This window comes from Phacochoerus africanus, chromosome 6 (assembly GCF_016906955.1).
Source record: "Phacochoerus africanus isolate WHEZ1 chromosome 6, ROS_Pafr_v1, whole genome shotgun sequence".
Lineage (NCBI taxonomy): Eukaryota > Metazoa > Chordata > Mammalia > Artiodactyla > Suidae > Phacochoerus > Phacochoerus africanus.
The window spans coordinates 111,737,921-111,753,931 of record NC_062549.1 but is presented as its reverse complement, the minus strand read 5'-3'; the positions used below and the strand labels follow the sequence as shown (position 1 = coordinate 111,753,931).

Genomic DNA, 16,011 nt, shown 5'->3' with positions numbered 1-16,011 from the left:
TCATTTACTTCTCATTTATCTTTCCTTACACTATGTCTCCATTCACCTTCTACTTCTCTGCTTGTCCTCTCTCCTGCTGGTTCAACTTCATCCAGCTGTAGATGTTCCCCAAGATTTCTGTCTCATCCCTTTCCCCTCTGTGTTTAAGCCACTGAAATTAATCTTGCCTTCAAACTTCCTACTTCAACAGTTTCTAGGAAAGCGTAAATGATAAAAAGTGCCACAATGAGAAATCAAATAGCATGGAGAATGAAAAAGGTCACTGGATTTTGGCAATTAGGATATCACCACATGAGTCATCACAGGTTTTGAGCAGGGAGTGCTGCACTTTTGGAAGGATGACTCTAGCAACGCCCTGTGAAGAACGAATTGGAGCCAGAGAATATTCCAAACATTAGCATCTTAAGGTAACTTTGGGGTCATAGACAAAATTATGTAACCCTTAGGTTTAAATGTCATCAAATTCCTTATGCTTCATCTTGGCATTCCAGGCACTTAAATGGCCCAATTCCTATCTAGTCATTACTCCTCCATAAGCATATCTCCTGGCTCCTGTCAACTAGATTTATCCTCTAACAGGCTTGATCTTCCCTGTTTCTATATATACTCAGGCTGTTCTCTGTCGGTAAAACTGCCAAGTCCATGAACCTGCAGAAACTTCAGTAGCTTTTGTTGTCTTCTCTTGACTCCCAAATTCACCATGCCCCTTCTCTAGGTGAGCAGTAGCTTTTGAAAGATGACACGGGTTCTGACTCATTCGCGCACCCACCACCTTCTTCCCTCTACCCCCCTTCAATGCCTCGCCCAAGGCTATCACTCGGAATGCACCGCAGAATGGAAGAACTCCAGTAGGAAGAAAGCAATCAGGTAACGAATGGCACTACAGATACAGTAGCTCTTAAATGCTAAAAAAAAAAAAAAAAAAAAAAATTAGCCCAGCAAGATGTTTATCTTGACTTTACGGTTGAATAAATTTAGGCTCAAATAGTAAGATCTCTAGCCAGACAGAGGGCAGAAAGACTGCACTGGAACCACACGAAGGAGTGCGGTACTATCATCCCTTCCAAAGAATCTTAAAACTGAATTCAGGAGGTTCGGTTACTCCGCAGTAGTCAGTCATGAATTTGCAAGTATATAGCCTTGAGAACGCCTGCCCGCTCCGCTTTCGAAAGATGAAACCGGGGCCCGCAGTCCAAATATTAAAACATACCAATTAGACCTACAATCTTCCTCCCCTGACCCCCAATTTCCAGTGTAAATCGCGTAAGAGTCGGGGAGCGGAGGGCACCAACGCCACCGCAGCACGCTCCGAACGCGCGGAACAAGGAAGAAGACTCTCCGGCCCACCTGGGCAACTCTGATTGGCCGCCGGCTAAGCTTGGAACTCTGGGGCGTGTGGCGTCACATCCGCCGGGGCCGCCATCTTGTTCCCAGGGGCAGTTGGCGGAAGAGATCGCGCTCTCGGGCCGCCGGCTCGCTTTCTGCTTGGAGTTCTCGCGGCCCGCGTCTTGGCGTCTGCTCTCCACTCGGGGTCCATTTGTCGGCGTCCTAGTTGCCCTCCTTCAGCTGGCTGGGGCACAGCTACGCGGCCCCCTCTTCCGACGGCGTTCCATGGAGTAGGGTCCCGGACCGTTGTCCCGAAGAGCGAGATCGAGCTTGGCCCCCTCCCCCTCCCTTCTCCCTCCCTCCTTCCTTCCGCCGCAACATGGCTAACAACAGCCCCGCGCTGACAGGCAACTCGCAGCCGCAGCACCAGGCAGCCGCGGCCGCGGCTCAGCAGCAGCAGCAGTGCGGCGGCGGCGGCGGCGGTGGCGCCACCAAGCCGGCAGTCTCGGGCAAGCAGGGCAATGTGCTGCCGCTGTGGGGCAACGAAAAGACTATGAACCTCAACCCCATGATCTTGACCAATATCCTGTCGTCGCCTTACTTCAAAGTGCAGCTCTACGAGCTCAAAACCTACCACGAGGTGGTGGACGAGATCTACTTTAAGGTACGAAACGTCTAGACCTGGGGGGGTGGGGGTTAAGTTCGGAGGAGGGGGTATAGAGGAAACGGGCGGAGGCGGCCCCGGAGGACCGAGGGTTTGGTGGGGGGCGGGGGGCGGAGGGGTTGTGGTGGTCAGTAGTCCGCCAGGGAGGGGTCAAACTGGGGCCGCCCTCTCATTTCCTTTTCAGATTTTTAGGGCCCGGAGAGCCCGCCGCCATTGATCTTGCTCGCCTCCCCCCACCTCCTGCCCGTCCCTGGGGGGAGTTGGACGGGAGGGGTGGGGGAGAGGAGAAACGAGACTGAAGCCTCTCCAGTTTACAGCTTTAAATTTCTTTCTTTTCACGTGGATCTACTCAGCGCCAACTTGTTGGCGCTTCTCCTGCTCACCCCGGGCCAGGGCGTGTATTGACTTCACTGTTGGCCTCGTGTAGTCGGTATTCACTGTCCGATTAAGACAGGGAAGTGGTCAGTGTGCGTCGGGTGGGGTGGGAGGGTTGAGGGTGGAGAGGTGCAAGTGGAAGAGATGTACCGAAGGCCTGGAAATTTTCGCAGCAGGAAGTCAGGAGTAAGTGGTCTCAGTCACCTGTGCATTGGGCTTATTTAGAATTATCTGGGCCCTGGGCTTCTGCGGCAGGGTCGGTGCTGGCTTGGCTGTGCTGGGGAGCTCACCTGGCGCCTCCTCACTGCACTCTTGTCTCAGTTCTTGTTTCGTTAGCAGGATTGACTCAGTCTTGCAGCGAGGCTCGGAGCAGCCCAGGGTCGCAGGTAGAGGTATGCATTATTAATCATGCTCAATCGCCATAAATGCATTTCCCTGGTTAAATGAACGGCTAATTAGATTTTTTTTTTTTTTTGGCCATTAGTTTTGGTCTTTTCCTCACCAATTTGATAGGCGTTCTCCACTTACCTGCAAATTATGTAGTTTTAAAAATACCTTCCAGGCCTCCTAAGGTTAATTTATATTTTAAAGAATATTAATCAATGATCATTAGATATTAGCTAGAACATCTAATATGATACAATCCGTTTTGTCTGTATTGATTCTTAAAACATTTGACAGATCACAAAGTATTTTCTGTGACCTGAACACTTCTGTAGAGGTGTTAAGAGAAGGAAATTTTCTTTATTTGCTTTTAAGTTATGTTTTGTCCACCTTTTCCCCAATTAAGTGGGGGTTTTTTTGAAGGATTTTGTAATATTTGTTACTTTTGATTATTGTTTTGAGGATGCAGTTCAACTTTGGGTATATAAAGTACACTGAAATTTTGGTATCCTCTTATAAGATTATTGTAAGTAATTGTAATACTATGAACTTGTTTTTGTTTTTAAGGTAAGATGCTTTTCAGCAGGGATACAGTGTGGCGAATATCTAACCCTTAGGTTTAGTTATGTGGCAAACTTCAATCAGTTGAAAATTAGTTTCCTTCTCTTTTCGTGGCAGGTTCTGTTTCCTAGGCAGATGTTAATGCCACAGGGAAAAGCTTGTTTTCAAATTTCACATACCGTGTTTTGAAACAACTATTACAAATTACTTAAACTTAGGTATCAGGTTTTGTTATCTAGATATCCAAATAAAGTAATCATTGAAATATATAGGCTTGCAGTTTTGTAAGTCGATTTTGTATGGCCCCTTTGGTTAGGCTTTAAGGAATTGAAACATTTATACAGCTAGCTGGGGGAAGGAAATGAAACAGTGAAGCAATGCAGCAGTCCACTGAGCAAAATAGTGCAGTGCTTACATTTAAATGCATGCTTTTCCGTCTAAAGCCATTGAAAAAGACTATGACATGTAACCATGGGTGGGTGGAAGTAAGGTTTTAGAAATATGAAGTGAATGAACAGGATTTTTTTTTGTTTCAAGTTTAAGATCTTTCTAAAAGACCTTCTTTTGAGTTATATCTGTTGTAGAGCTAACATTCTCTGCTATTTTTAGGGGAAGTAATGTGGTTTTTATAGGGTGCCCCATCTTAGCATAGATCTGTATCTTTGAGTATATTAACATGACAAACCACACTTAGTTTTTGACACAGTTTCTATTCTGGGGGAAAAATTGAATTGGTTCACAGTTAGGCTGAAGATAAATTATACATTAACAAGAATGATCTCTGTGTGGGTGTGGCCTTTGTAATTTCGTCTTCAGTCAGGAATGAACATAATGCCTGATCATGGTTAAAAAATATATATGAATATAGTTGCATAATTTTACAACAGAAGTAACTTCTGTTACTGTTTTAGCATACTTTCTTCAAGTCGTTTTTCCTTATTTTATAGTGTGGAATTTTAAGACACTGTAAAACAGATATTAAGGGTATTTTAAAGATTTTTTTGAAATAGAACTTTGTTAATACTTTTTTTGCTTTAAATTGGAGCTTTAAATCCATTTTTAAGTGAGGATTTTTATTGACAAGTGTATGAGATTAGAAATTTCCCCATCTCCACGTGTATCAGCTCTCTACAAAGTTACTGTAATGGGATTTAAATATCTAAGCAGTTTTCAAAGATGGTTTACATACCTTAATGTGTGTAAACAGAATATATACATCATGTCAAAATATCCAGCTTCCAAACTTTTGGAAGAGCTGCTCTATTATGAATTGGAGTTTACTTGAATCAGTACTTTAAAAAAAAATTCGAAGCATGAATGTTTGTTGTGTTCCTCTTTTCTATTTTCAGGTCACGCATGTTGAGCCATGGGAGAAAGGAAGCAGGAAAACAGCTGGCCAAACAGGGATGTGCGGAGGGGTAAGTAGAAGTACGTGCATTTTTCAGTTTTCGTCTGTGTCTAATAATTAAAGTCTGTTTAGAAAACTAAAAGTCTGTCAATTACTCACTAATTTACAATTAGTTGTGTTTTTTAAAAATCTAAATTCAAGTGTTCTGTGAATGAGTTTAGAAAAGCATTTGTTTATGCTCCATTCTCAGTTTTTTGTTATACCTGTTATAATACCTAACAGGTATTCAATTGGGTTAAGTATTTCTGTTAATTTTTTCACCATTCTTTCATAATTCTTTCCTTTGAAGGTTCGAGGTGTTGGAACAGGAGGAATTGTTTCTACAGCTTTTTGCCTATTGTACAAATTATTTACCCTGAAGTTAACTCGCAAGCAAGTGATGGGTCTCATAACACACACGGATTCTCCATATATTAGAGCTCTTGGATTTATGTATATAAGGTGAGCATATGTTTCTCTACATCACCAGTAAATATCTCATCTTAATTGACATAATCCTAATCAGAATTTTATAATTCTAGGTACACACAGCCCCCCACAGATCTATGGGACTGGTTTGAATCCTTCCTTGATGATGAAGAGGTATGTCAAAAAGGGTAATAATTAGTTTTCTTCTGATTACTCTCATTTTTTAGTATCTTTCGTATATTAGTGGTTTAACATCTTCCAGAATTTTCTGTACTTAAATTTATTTCACTCAAATACTTTTGGAATTAATATCCTATTACTAAGCCATGGAGTAGACTTTATATATCCTATGTTAAATTTTTTTAAGTTTTATTTTCACGTTTTTAAATTATTTAGATGTATTTTGATAACCATTGAAAATTTTCTCTTCCTAATTCTGTTCTGTGTATTGTGTTGATCTTGACTTGTATAGTTGATGGTGACTTTTTAAAGTGAGCCATGCTCAAGATAGAGGTGGTAAGACATGCGCATAGAAATATTTATAGCTTTTCTCCCCCTGGAACATTTCAGTTTTTTACCTGTTAACTTCTTTGAAATAATATTCCCACTTGCATAGAAGTGCAGAATTGAAGAGCCAGGTGGAACTTTAATAAGCTGAGGGTTTAGATGACTTCTTCTCAGTGATTAAAATATTTCAGTTCTAGTTTTCTGACACCTGTTACACATATTTATAAAGTTAGAAGGAAACCTCTTTAAACTAATTAGTTTAGATTTTTAAAAAAAAAAAAACTAAAAATCTAGCTTACCATTCAAGCTTTTAGCAAGGTTGAGCTTGTTGCATATGTTCAGAAAAGTTATTTTGGGAAGCGTTACTTTGTCAGATTTAAATCATAAATGAGTATTGAAATCCAAGATCTCAAAAGGATCTTAATAATGAGCAGTGTTGTTCATATATTTATCCCCATCACTACTTTATGTTTTATAGTTCATATAAAGTAACCTGAGCAGTGTATAGTCCTATTTAAAAAGTAGTCCTCTTTAAAACATTTATCCGAAGAATTTGTTGAATTAAAAGATAGTTCTAATGGAACTCTTTTTAGTGTGTTTTTTTATTATATGCACAGCCAAAAAAAAAACTCACTCATGTAGACATAGAGAATTTTTCTCTGCATTTTTTAGCCTATTTATGAGCTGCTTAGTATCTTGGAAGAAGCCAAAAAGAATGTTAGGTAATAAATCACAATCTTTAAGGTTTTTTCTTTTTAGATGAGATTTTTCAGACTGAGGCACTTCTCTCTTCTCTATTTAAAAAGCATGTCCTGCTTCATAATTGGTATTAGGTTTGTTTCTGAATGCTTCTATTTAATCTGTTTATTGTGTTTACAAATCTAAAACTCTCTATTTAAGCTAACTTATTGTTTTCTTCCTTAGATATCTGCAGCGATTATATTTGGAAATACTGTATATCTGAACACTTAAATGTGTGTGAGTGCAAGCAGTTTTACCTTTAGCTCTTGTTTTCCTGTTTAGATAACAAATCTCACTTTCCTTGTGTGCTTGCACTATAGGTTTGGGACTGACAATAGCTGACTAACATGTCCTGAGCTGTGAGAGGGCATAGCAAGAAGGCCTTCATGCGGTAATGACCCTTTTCAGAGACAATGGTCATCATGGATTATGCGTTTCCAATTATTTGTTCATTTATTTATTTTCTACATAACTCTAAATTAGAAACCTCACTGCTTCATGGCAGTTGGTTTGCTATTGCTTCCAGTTTTATTAGGGCTTCATTTTATATTAGAGCTGTTAAAAGAATTGTTAAAAGAATAGTTAGGAACTGTCTGAAGTAGTTCATATATAGCCAGGTTACACTGCTAGGAATGATGTGTGCAGACTTGCCCACAGAAATAAAATACATACTTAGTAGGTATGTGGAATGTAAATTTAAATTGATTGTTCCAAATCACTTAGTGATGTGAGTGGATGTTTCGTATTCTTGTTAACTAAGTGAGGTCACTTCTCTTTCTGTCATGAGGCTGCAGGGTTTGTTCTCACCTGCATGCACACACTAAGCCCAGAATTTCTCTTTATCATTCATTATCAGATTAGAAAGGTACACGAATTGAAATTTTTCTGTTAGAATTTTTTTGTATTTGAGATTCCAAAAATGGTTATATTTTTATAGTATTCTTGTTTGTTGAGATAAATTTTTTTGACGGCCAGGGTATCTTTTGTGTTTCTGTAGGACCTGGATGTGAAGGCTGGTGGAGGCTGTGTAATGACCATTGGAGAAATGCTTCGGTCTTTCCTCACAAAACTGGAGTGGTTTTCTACTTTGTTCCCAAGAATTCCAGTTCCAGTTCAGAAGAATATCGATCAACAGATTAAAACCCGGCCAAGAAAAATCAAGAAAGATGGGAAGGAAGGTGCTGAGGAAATAGACAGACATGTTGAACGCAGACGTTCGAGGTAATGTGACTCTAGAATTACACTTATTTTTAAATAAAATATGCTTTACACAAAGGTTTTTGGAAATCACTGTCATGTTCTTGGGAAATTCTGTTTGTATCGTTTGTTTTATTAGTTTGTCACCTTTCCCCATCCTCTGCCTTTTAGGGTATTTTCATCAAAATTACGAATCTATAAATAAGAACAGGCAAATTTTTTGCTTTTTAATTATTCTTGACCTGTACCACTGATGAAAGTTGTATTGTTTACAACATTTTATTCAGTCACATGTTTTCTTCCCTCCCGCTTTCTTAAATTTTAGATCTCCAAGGAGATCACTGAGTCCACGGAGGTCCCCAAGAAGATCCAGAAGTAGAAGCCATCATCGGGAGGGCCATGGGTCCTCTAGTTTTGACCGAGAACTAGAAAGAGAGAAAGAACGCCAGCGACTAGAGCGTGAAGCCAAAGAAAGAGAGAAAGAAAGGCGAAGATCCCGAAGCATTGATCGGGGGCTAGAACGCAGGCATAGCAGGAGTAGGGAAAGACATAGAAGCCGTAGTCGAAGTCGTGATAGGAAAGGAGACAGAAGGGACAGGGATCGGGAAAGAGAGAAAGAAAATGAGAGGGGTAGAAGACGAGATCGAGACTATGACAAGGAAAGAGGTAATGACCGAGAAAAGGAGCGGTCAAGAGAACGGTCCAAGGAACGGCGAAGTAGAGGGGAGGTGGAAGAGAAGAAGCATAAAGAAGACAAAGATGAGAGGCGGCACAGAGATGACAAAAAAGATTCCAAGAGAGAGAAGAAACACAGTAGAAGTAGAAGCAGAGAAAGAAAACATAGGAGTAGGAGTAGAAGTAGAAATGCTGGGAAACGGAGTAGGAGCAGGAGCAAAGAGAAAGCAAGTAAACATAAAAATGAAAGTAAAGAAAAATCAAATAAACGGAGTAGAAGTGGCAGTCAAGGAAGAACTGACAGTGTTGAAAAATCAAGAAAACGGGAACATAGCCCCAGCAAAGAAAAATCTAGGAAGCGTAGCAGAAGCAAAGAACGTTCCCACAAACGAGATCACAGCGATGGTAAGGACCAGTCTGACAGACATGACCGCCGAAGGAGCCAAAGTATAGAACCAGAGAGCCAAGAAAAACAACATAAAAACAAAGAGGAGACTGTGTGAAAAGTTTTTTTGTAAAAGTGGATCACATTGAATCCTATAAATGTTGGATTAAATCTGCTTTTTTTTCCTCCCGAGTTGAGATTGTGCAGTAGTTAACGCACTCTTCAAGCTCCCTGTAGGCTGCATTTTCATTTCCTCTTTTGTGTAGGGAAGTGCCTTTGTAATCCCATTTATTGCATTGATGTTTTCACCCAATTGTTGAGTTCGATACATGATGCACAGATTGTTCTTGCATTTTATTGTTTGTTTTTGAGATGTACAGTCTGTACATATGTCCTGAAAATGTTTTAATTCCTTTGGCATGGTTGCCATGTTGGTTAAATTTGTATAAGGCAATAAACTGCCACTAATTCTATTTTTGTTTTGTAGGTGTGGGATTATGGTTTGTGTACTGAAGTTAGCATGGCTGTGCTTTTCGTAATAGAATGCTAAAGACTTTGAAAATGGATCTTGGATGTCTATTATAGGAGAATTACATGCTTTCAATGTACATGAAGGCAACAGTTGTAGGATTAACATTCTTGTCCACTGTATTTATCTTGGACGGCTCTTGTTAATATGTTAAACTTAATATTCTCCACAGGTAACTTTAGAGAGAATTTATGAGAAGTTAGTTTCTGATGCAGAGGTTTAAATTAGGCTGTGATTTGATCAAAAGTCCTTTTAGCATTCTACCTCAAAGGGACACTGTTAGTCTGCCTAAAGTTTATTCACTTAGTTTTCCTTTTTTATTTGAAAAAATACATGACATGTAATCTTTTTCTTGAATTTTTCAGATTTTAAAGTACTATATTAAAGGAAAAATTCATGTCTAAGCCTAGCATTCTTGCAGCAACCCTGTACTAACATGAAATTGGGAGAGGGTGGGGCAGATGAGTAGAGAAATAGTTGCAAGCCTCAAGCTTCCAAAGCGTTTTTATAAATGGAAAATACTTAAATTATGAAACAGCTTGATAGAGTGTCCTTTTTTTAAATTCAAAACTTTTTTTATTGATAATGAAGATTGCTGTTTGAGTTTTTAAACTTAATCTAGAACAGAGAAGTATTAAAAGTAATGCTATGCTGCATTATTTAAGATTATCAGCAAATTATTTGATAGATTGTTCTTATGACTTGTATTCTGATTACAGAGAAGGATCATGAGTGTGGAATAAATACTGGATTAAATCCTTGATCCTGGGTGTTGCCTTTTCCCCCCACTTGTTAACATTTTTTTACAGAGTATTTTTAATTGTGGAAACAGATAACAATGTCCATAGTAGAGTTACACTTTGTGTGGAGGCATTATCTCAGTGCTCAGATGACAAGTGAATTACAGACTTATAGACCGAATTGGAGGTATGTGATAGCCAGTAATCCTCCCTAGAGTTCTTTATAATGGCAGTTCCCTTTGTCGTTGGGCGTTGCTTGTGTCATCAGGTGCTTCTTCAGATTGGGTGATAACTCCATTTCATATCAGAGGTCCTTATTGTGAGACTTTGCCCTTGGGTTATATATTAGAATCATTTAAAATTTGGACTTCAAGGAACTTTTAAAAGATAATCAGTTCTTTCTAGAACAGAGAAACAGGTCACACGTGATTTGTAAAGTCATTGCCAGGACAAAAATTGAGTGTTACTGACTGTGTATATCATACTGACATTTGTTTTATCTCACTTGTTCATATTGGCCAACTGATGGGCACCCCAAAACCACCTCGCAAGAAGGGTTAAGGGAAACAAAGGAGTACGTTTGGAAAAGTACTCCATATGTGGGCTTACATTTGTACCTAACTCCAAAAAAACCTCATTAAATGAAGGAATTCCTCTATGAAAATGCTATGCTTTTTCTTTTAAGAGTAGAAATCAATTAACTTTTCAATTGAGCGTCAAGTGAATTAACCCACTTGCAGAAGTTAGAAAACTTCCTAAGCAATGAAAGCCAATAGATTTATCTTACATTGAAAATACTTTTAACATATCTAAATGGATGGTGCTACTCTTTTGAATATAGTTCCCCCTGATAGTTAATTCAGTGGTAATGTTCTTGGTAAAATGTGGAATTATTTCAAATGGGAGTGAAAATAATAAATGCGTTTGATTTAAGTTTGCTTTTGAGGAGCATTTTGATATAGGAGAACATGTAGATAATACTAGTTAATGCCAGATACATGCATGACTTAACTTGGAGAGTAGCTTTCTACAAGACTGGGAAAACAAATGGCTCTGAAAGGCATCTCAGACTTGTTTCTTGCAATGGGAGAAAATTTGAAAAGCTTTAGATAAAATAAAGCTTAATATAACAAGGCAGCCTCCATCCACTTGTCTCAACTTAGTGATTTCACCTTGCCAGGTATTAGTATCTTCTGTTTTCTAATGTTCAGTTTGCAATTAAATCCTAAATATACATGATCTGGTATATTATCAATTGTGATATTTTAATACAAAATTTCCATTTTAATACTCCCCAATTTATAATCTGTTTAGTTGGGTTTAGTTCCTCTGAGGCAGTGGTTCTTAACCTTTGAGTTGCAGCCCCCTCTTTAGAAATCTAAATGAAAGCTATAAATTATGTCTAGAAAAATGTCTAAAATGTGACTTCAAAAGAGTTAAACTGCCCCAGGGCTTCTGTGCAGTGTCCTTACTGATTTTTTCTCTAATGGACTGTGTCCATGGCCTGTCCCTGTTCCTAGGCCAGGGATTAAACCTGTACCACAGCAGTGACAATGCCATATGCTTAACACTAGGCCATGAGGGCACTCCCTGATTTTTTTAAAAAGCTGTGACTAGGTGTTAAGTAGTTGGGAACAAATAGCCAATTTGGAACTTGAATGTCACAAAGGCCTTTGGGTTTTCATTTGGGGTTTTTTTGTTTGTTTTCTATGGCCATGCCTGAGGCATATGAAAGTTCCTGGGCTAGAGGTCCAGTTGGAGCTGCAGCTGCTGACCTACACCACAGCCACAGGAACACTAGCCAAGCTGCATCTGCAGCCTACACCACAGCTCAGGGCAATGCTGGGTCCTTAACCCACTGAGTGAGGCCAGGGATCAAACCCACATCCTCATGGATCCCAGTCAGATCCATTACCATGGGAACTTAGTTGGTTTGTGTGTATGTGTGTCTCTTTTTTACTTTAAAAGATGAAATGGTGGAATCACCCAGGAACTTGTGCATGCCACAGGCACAGCCAAAAATGCAAGTAAAAAAAAATGAAGGGGAGTAAAAAAAGTTAATGGCATTCACTTAATTCTCTTCCCCCCTGAAAGTTATTCTTTATAAGTAGTTTTTGGTTTGGACAATTAGTGATGAGGCCCAGACACTGACAGTGTGTAAGTTTTTCATCTGATTTCCCATGTGCAGCATCGGTTGTGAACGCTGACTAGTTCTCACTGGTTATACTGGCCAGCTGGTTGATTCCGGTCCTGATCTGATTCTTATTAATGTTGGATTCAGCCTTGAATGGCTAATCCAATTATGGCATCTCAAGTAGAGCTGTCCCTGAGGATGCAAGTTTGATAGCTGTCCTTGCTCAGTGGGTTGGACCAGCATTGCCACAAGCTGTGGTGTAGGATACAGATGCAGCTCAGATCTGGCGTGGCTGTGGCATAGGCCGGCAGCTGCAGCTTTCATTCAACCCCTCTAGCCTAGGAACTTACATATGCAGCAGTTGTGGCCGTAAAAACAATCCATTCTGTTTCTCAGAGTGTTGATAGTTGAATTTTTTACATAATCATGATCCATAATGTTTTGCATAAGCAAAATGTTCGGGTTGGTGGCAAGTCTTATCAGGCTATTGGAAAAACAAGTTATACTTGTTTAAGTTGAACAGCTGAACGTTTTTGCAATTCATAGAACATAAAAGCCAGGACCTTTTATCATGAGAATCAGGAAAAGAAAAACTATTGCAAAGAAGGTCTCACTTAAGCTTTCCAGATCTGCAGACATGTAAATCCAGCAATAAAGCTGGTGCTCTTTGGTCAGTATTTTTTCTAGCCATTCCGATGATGAATTCTTTCTCTAATGAGTCAGTGGATTTAGCTGCCACCCACAAATTCCTAACATCTTGAGTAAACTGAAAACAAAAAAATCGTACCTGCTGAGCTGAAGCAAGAGAAGTCCTCTTGCCTTCTCTCTTTCACTCCTTTTTAGAAATTCTGAAGTCACCAGTGTCCTAGATACTCAACAGTACCCAAAGAGGAAATTTCCTAGATGCTGGACTCCTCCAGCCAATCTAGGTACTGGTTCAATGAACGCTTCTTCTTGAGGGAAGTGCTCTATCTCTGACCCCTGCCCTGGGGAACTGAGTTATCCTTAGCCTTGTCTAGGGACCACCCCTTGCCAGTTATCAATTTCTTAACTCCTAAGTCTGCCCTTCATTGCTCCGCTTTGTGATACAGGAGCTGAGCCCTTTAGACATTTCTCTTTTGCCTGCTGGCTCAGTGTTAAACTTGTTAGTGGAGGAAGCTGGAAGGATGTTGCAGAAGAAAGGAGCTTCTCTCCCTGTTTCTGGTGGGGGTTTTTGTTGCTTTTGTTTTTCTTGCCTTTGCAGTGTGTAGGGGCTAGTGGCATATAGGACACCCAGCAGCACCTCACAGGAGGGTGTTTCCTAAGTCCACGGTGCCCCTGCCAGTTTCCCGGCTAGTCTGGATAGTAATTCTTTATAGTAAACTTCCCCTAGTCTTCTGACTAGGCCCTGACTGCTATAGTGGATTAAGATACCAAACATAAGGGTGCTGATGGTAACCCCCGATGTAGGCTGGTATAAAGGACTCAACCCAATATATTTGTTGAGAATTATGTAAGTGAATCAGACTGGCTCCTTCTAGAAATTTGACTGAGGACTAAGAATGATCCAGGCCTTAGAAGAATGGACAAGTCATATGTAGTTGTCGCATGAGGCTGCTCATGTCAAAGATACCATGATAAATAACTATCACAAATCTGCCTCACTTTTTGCTCACTTTATGGTTTGGGGTTTTTGTTTTAGGTTTGTGGTTTGTTTGATTGTTTTCCTTCATGGGGACTGTGGGTATCCTTGCAGTTTCTCTGTTTTCCATTAGAAGGGCTGAGGGTCTCTTCCTTTGAACCCAAGGAAGCCTCACTCTGGTTTATTTTATGGTAACCACGAGGGAGCCCTGATCAGTGAAGAAGTCTTCCTGACATTTCCTTGACATATAACTCTTATCTGTCTGTGCTTGGCACCAGGAAGAAAACGTCATCTACTTGATTGGACCTGACAAAGAAGTCCCAGGTACAATTCCTGGGACTAGTAGAAATGATCTGGCAGGGGGAGGGGAGAGCAGGTACAGGTATGGTGGAAGAAGGCAGTAGGAGTGAGGACAGCCATACATCTCATAGTGTCCGGGGCCATCAGTTCTCCTCCATATTCCTTCTACTTGGCTAAACAATTCTTTTTATTTCATATATATATATAATATATATATATATATTTTTTTTTTTTTTGGTCTCTTTGCCTTTTCTAGGGCCGCTTCCGTGGCATGTGGAGGTTCCCAGGCTAGGAGTCTATTTGGAGCTGTAGCTGCTGGCCTACACCACAGCCACAGCAACTCGGGATCCAAGCTGAGTCAGCAACCTACACCACAGCTCACGGCAACGCCGGATCCTTAACCCACTGAGCGAGGCCAGGGATCGAACCCGCAACCTCATGGTTCCTAGTCCGATTCGTTAACCACCGAGCCATGACAGGAACTCCCCTACAATAGATATTTTAAGTCTTCACTAGTCTAGGTCTCCCGCCTTCATACACATTCTCACTTCATGTACAGAGACTATCAAGTAAAAAGTCCCCGTACTTGCTGCTTTCTCTTCCTTAAACTTTGAGATTAACTGCATTTAAGATTAACTGCTGTCACATCTGTCCCATTTCTCTCCTTACCTCTCTCTCTTTAGCCTTCTGCTGGATGTTGCAAATTCTGCCCTAATCTTATGCCTTATGCTTATACCTTAGTCATTCATTTATGTGGCAGAGACTGCCCACTGTTCATTATCCATTCTTCTCTTCTTCCATAGCAATAGACTTTTTTGGACTGTGTAAATGTTTTTTTCTCCTTTCAGCTCCATTGGCATAGCCATGAGACCAACTTCTAACCAACAGGATGTGAGTGGCAGCAGGAACATTTCCTTAGCGCTTACTAGCATGTAGTTAATCTTTTCTTTTCCCCTCCCTGCTTACTGAATTCTGCCCAGAACTTTGATATGTTTGCTGGTGCTTTATCTTGGACCAATAAAAAGAGGGTCTTATCCTCGCGATGCAGACTAAAAAATTGAAAGAAGCCTGGGTCTCTGAAGACCCCGTGGAATAGAACTGTCATACCACTTCTGGATGTTCTGCTCTGATATTTGATATTGGAAAGAAACTTCTGTCTGGGCCACTATCTCTCTTTTCTTTAGAAAAAAAAATTAATTTTATGTTTATTTCATGCCACATGAAGAGTAAATTTCAAGGTGGACAAATTCACTGAATAGAAAATTAGAGCTATAATCAGAAAATACAGAAATACATAGTAAGGTTTTCTGAAGCACAATATCTTCATAACATAAAGAAAAAAATCTTACTAAATAAAAGAGGTAAATCTCTTTATGACAAAAACATGATAAAATTTCTAAAGATGAATAATAGATTGGGATAGTATTTTTACATAATATTTAAAAAAGAAATATTAATAAATTTTTCCCAGGAACAATTCAGAGAGGGAATTGTGTTACTCTCACCTTCAAAAACTAAAAAGCTAGAAATCCTTCAAATGAATGAGCCCCTCAGAGAACTGAGTTTGCAGGCCAAACAACTGATGGAAACCTCCAAGAGGCCAGTGAACCAGGAGGGGCAAGGCTGACACCCAGGAGGACACGCGTGTGCACGATCGGCCTGCAGCCATCAGTCAGGCTTGTCCCCCAGGGATCTGGACTTTGCCTCAGTGCAGAGAGAGATTGCATGAACAAAGGCTGCATTGCCCTGGTGGGGGGTGAGGGTTGACCATCACCCAGCATCAGGCCATGAGCACCAAGGGGCTCCACGTAGGCCACTTTCTTTAAAGGTTTTCTGTCACTCTCAGCAAAAAGAGTCTAGCATTACAGAAATCCGGAATTGTATACCAAGCAACCAAACCTAATTTAGCATCAGCTTAGTGAAGGAGGTTGGAGGTCAGGAAACACAGACACAGGTATTGCGGGCTAGAGAGAAGATGATTTTTGCTATGTAGCATCCTAACATTTTCTCCCTCTTTCTTTCTAGCCCCTTGTCTGTATCTTTTATTTTCAGCCCC

The 16,011-nt window shown here is 40.2% G+C and overlaps 1 protein-coding gene across 1 annotated transcript; it reads left to right on the top strand.

Moving 5' to 3' along the window:
• The first annotated feature begins 1,404 nt into the window (after positions 1 to 1,404).
• Positions 1,405 to 10,564, top strand: PRPF38B (pre-mRNA processing factor 38B). The gene is made up of 6 exons (XM_047785148.1): positions 1,405 to 1,990; positions 4,660 to 4,728; positions 5,008 to 5,159; positions 5,240 to 5,300; positions 7,372 to 7,595; positions 7,897 to 10,564. Exons 1-6 carry the CDS (start codon positions 1,706 to 1,708, stop codon positions 8,747 to 8,749), a joined length of 1,644 nt encoding a protein of 547 aa, XP_047641104.1. The 5' UTR covers positions 1,405 to 1,705; the 3' UTR covers positions 8,750 to 10,564.
• Positions 10,565 to 16,011: the final 5,447 nt, after the last annotated feature.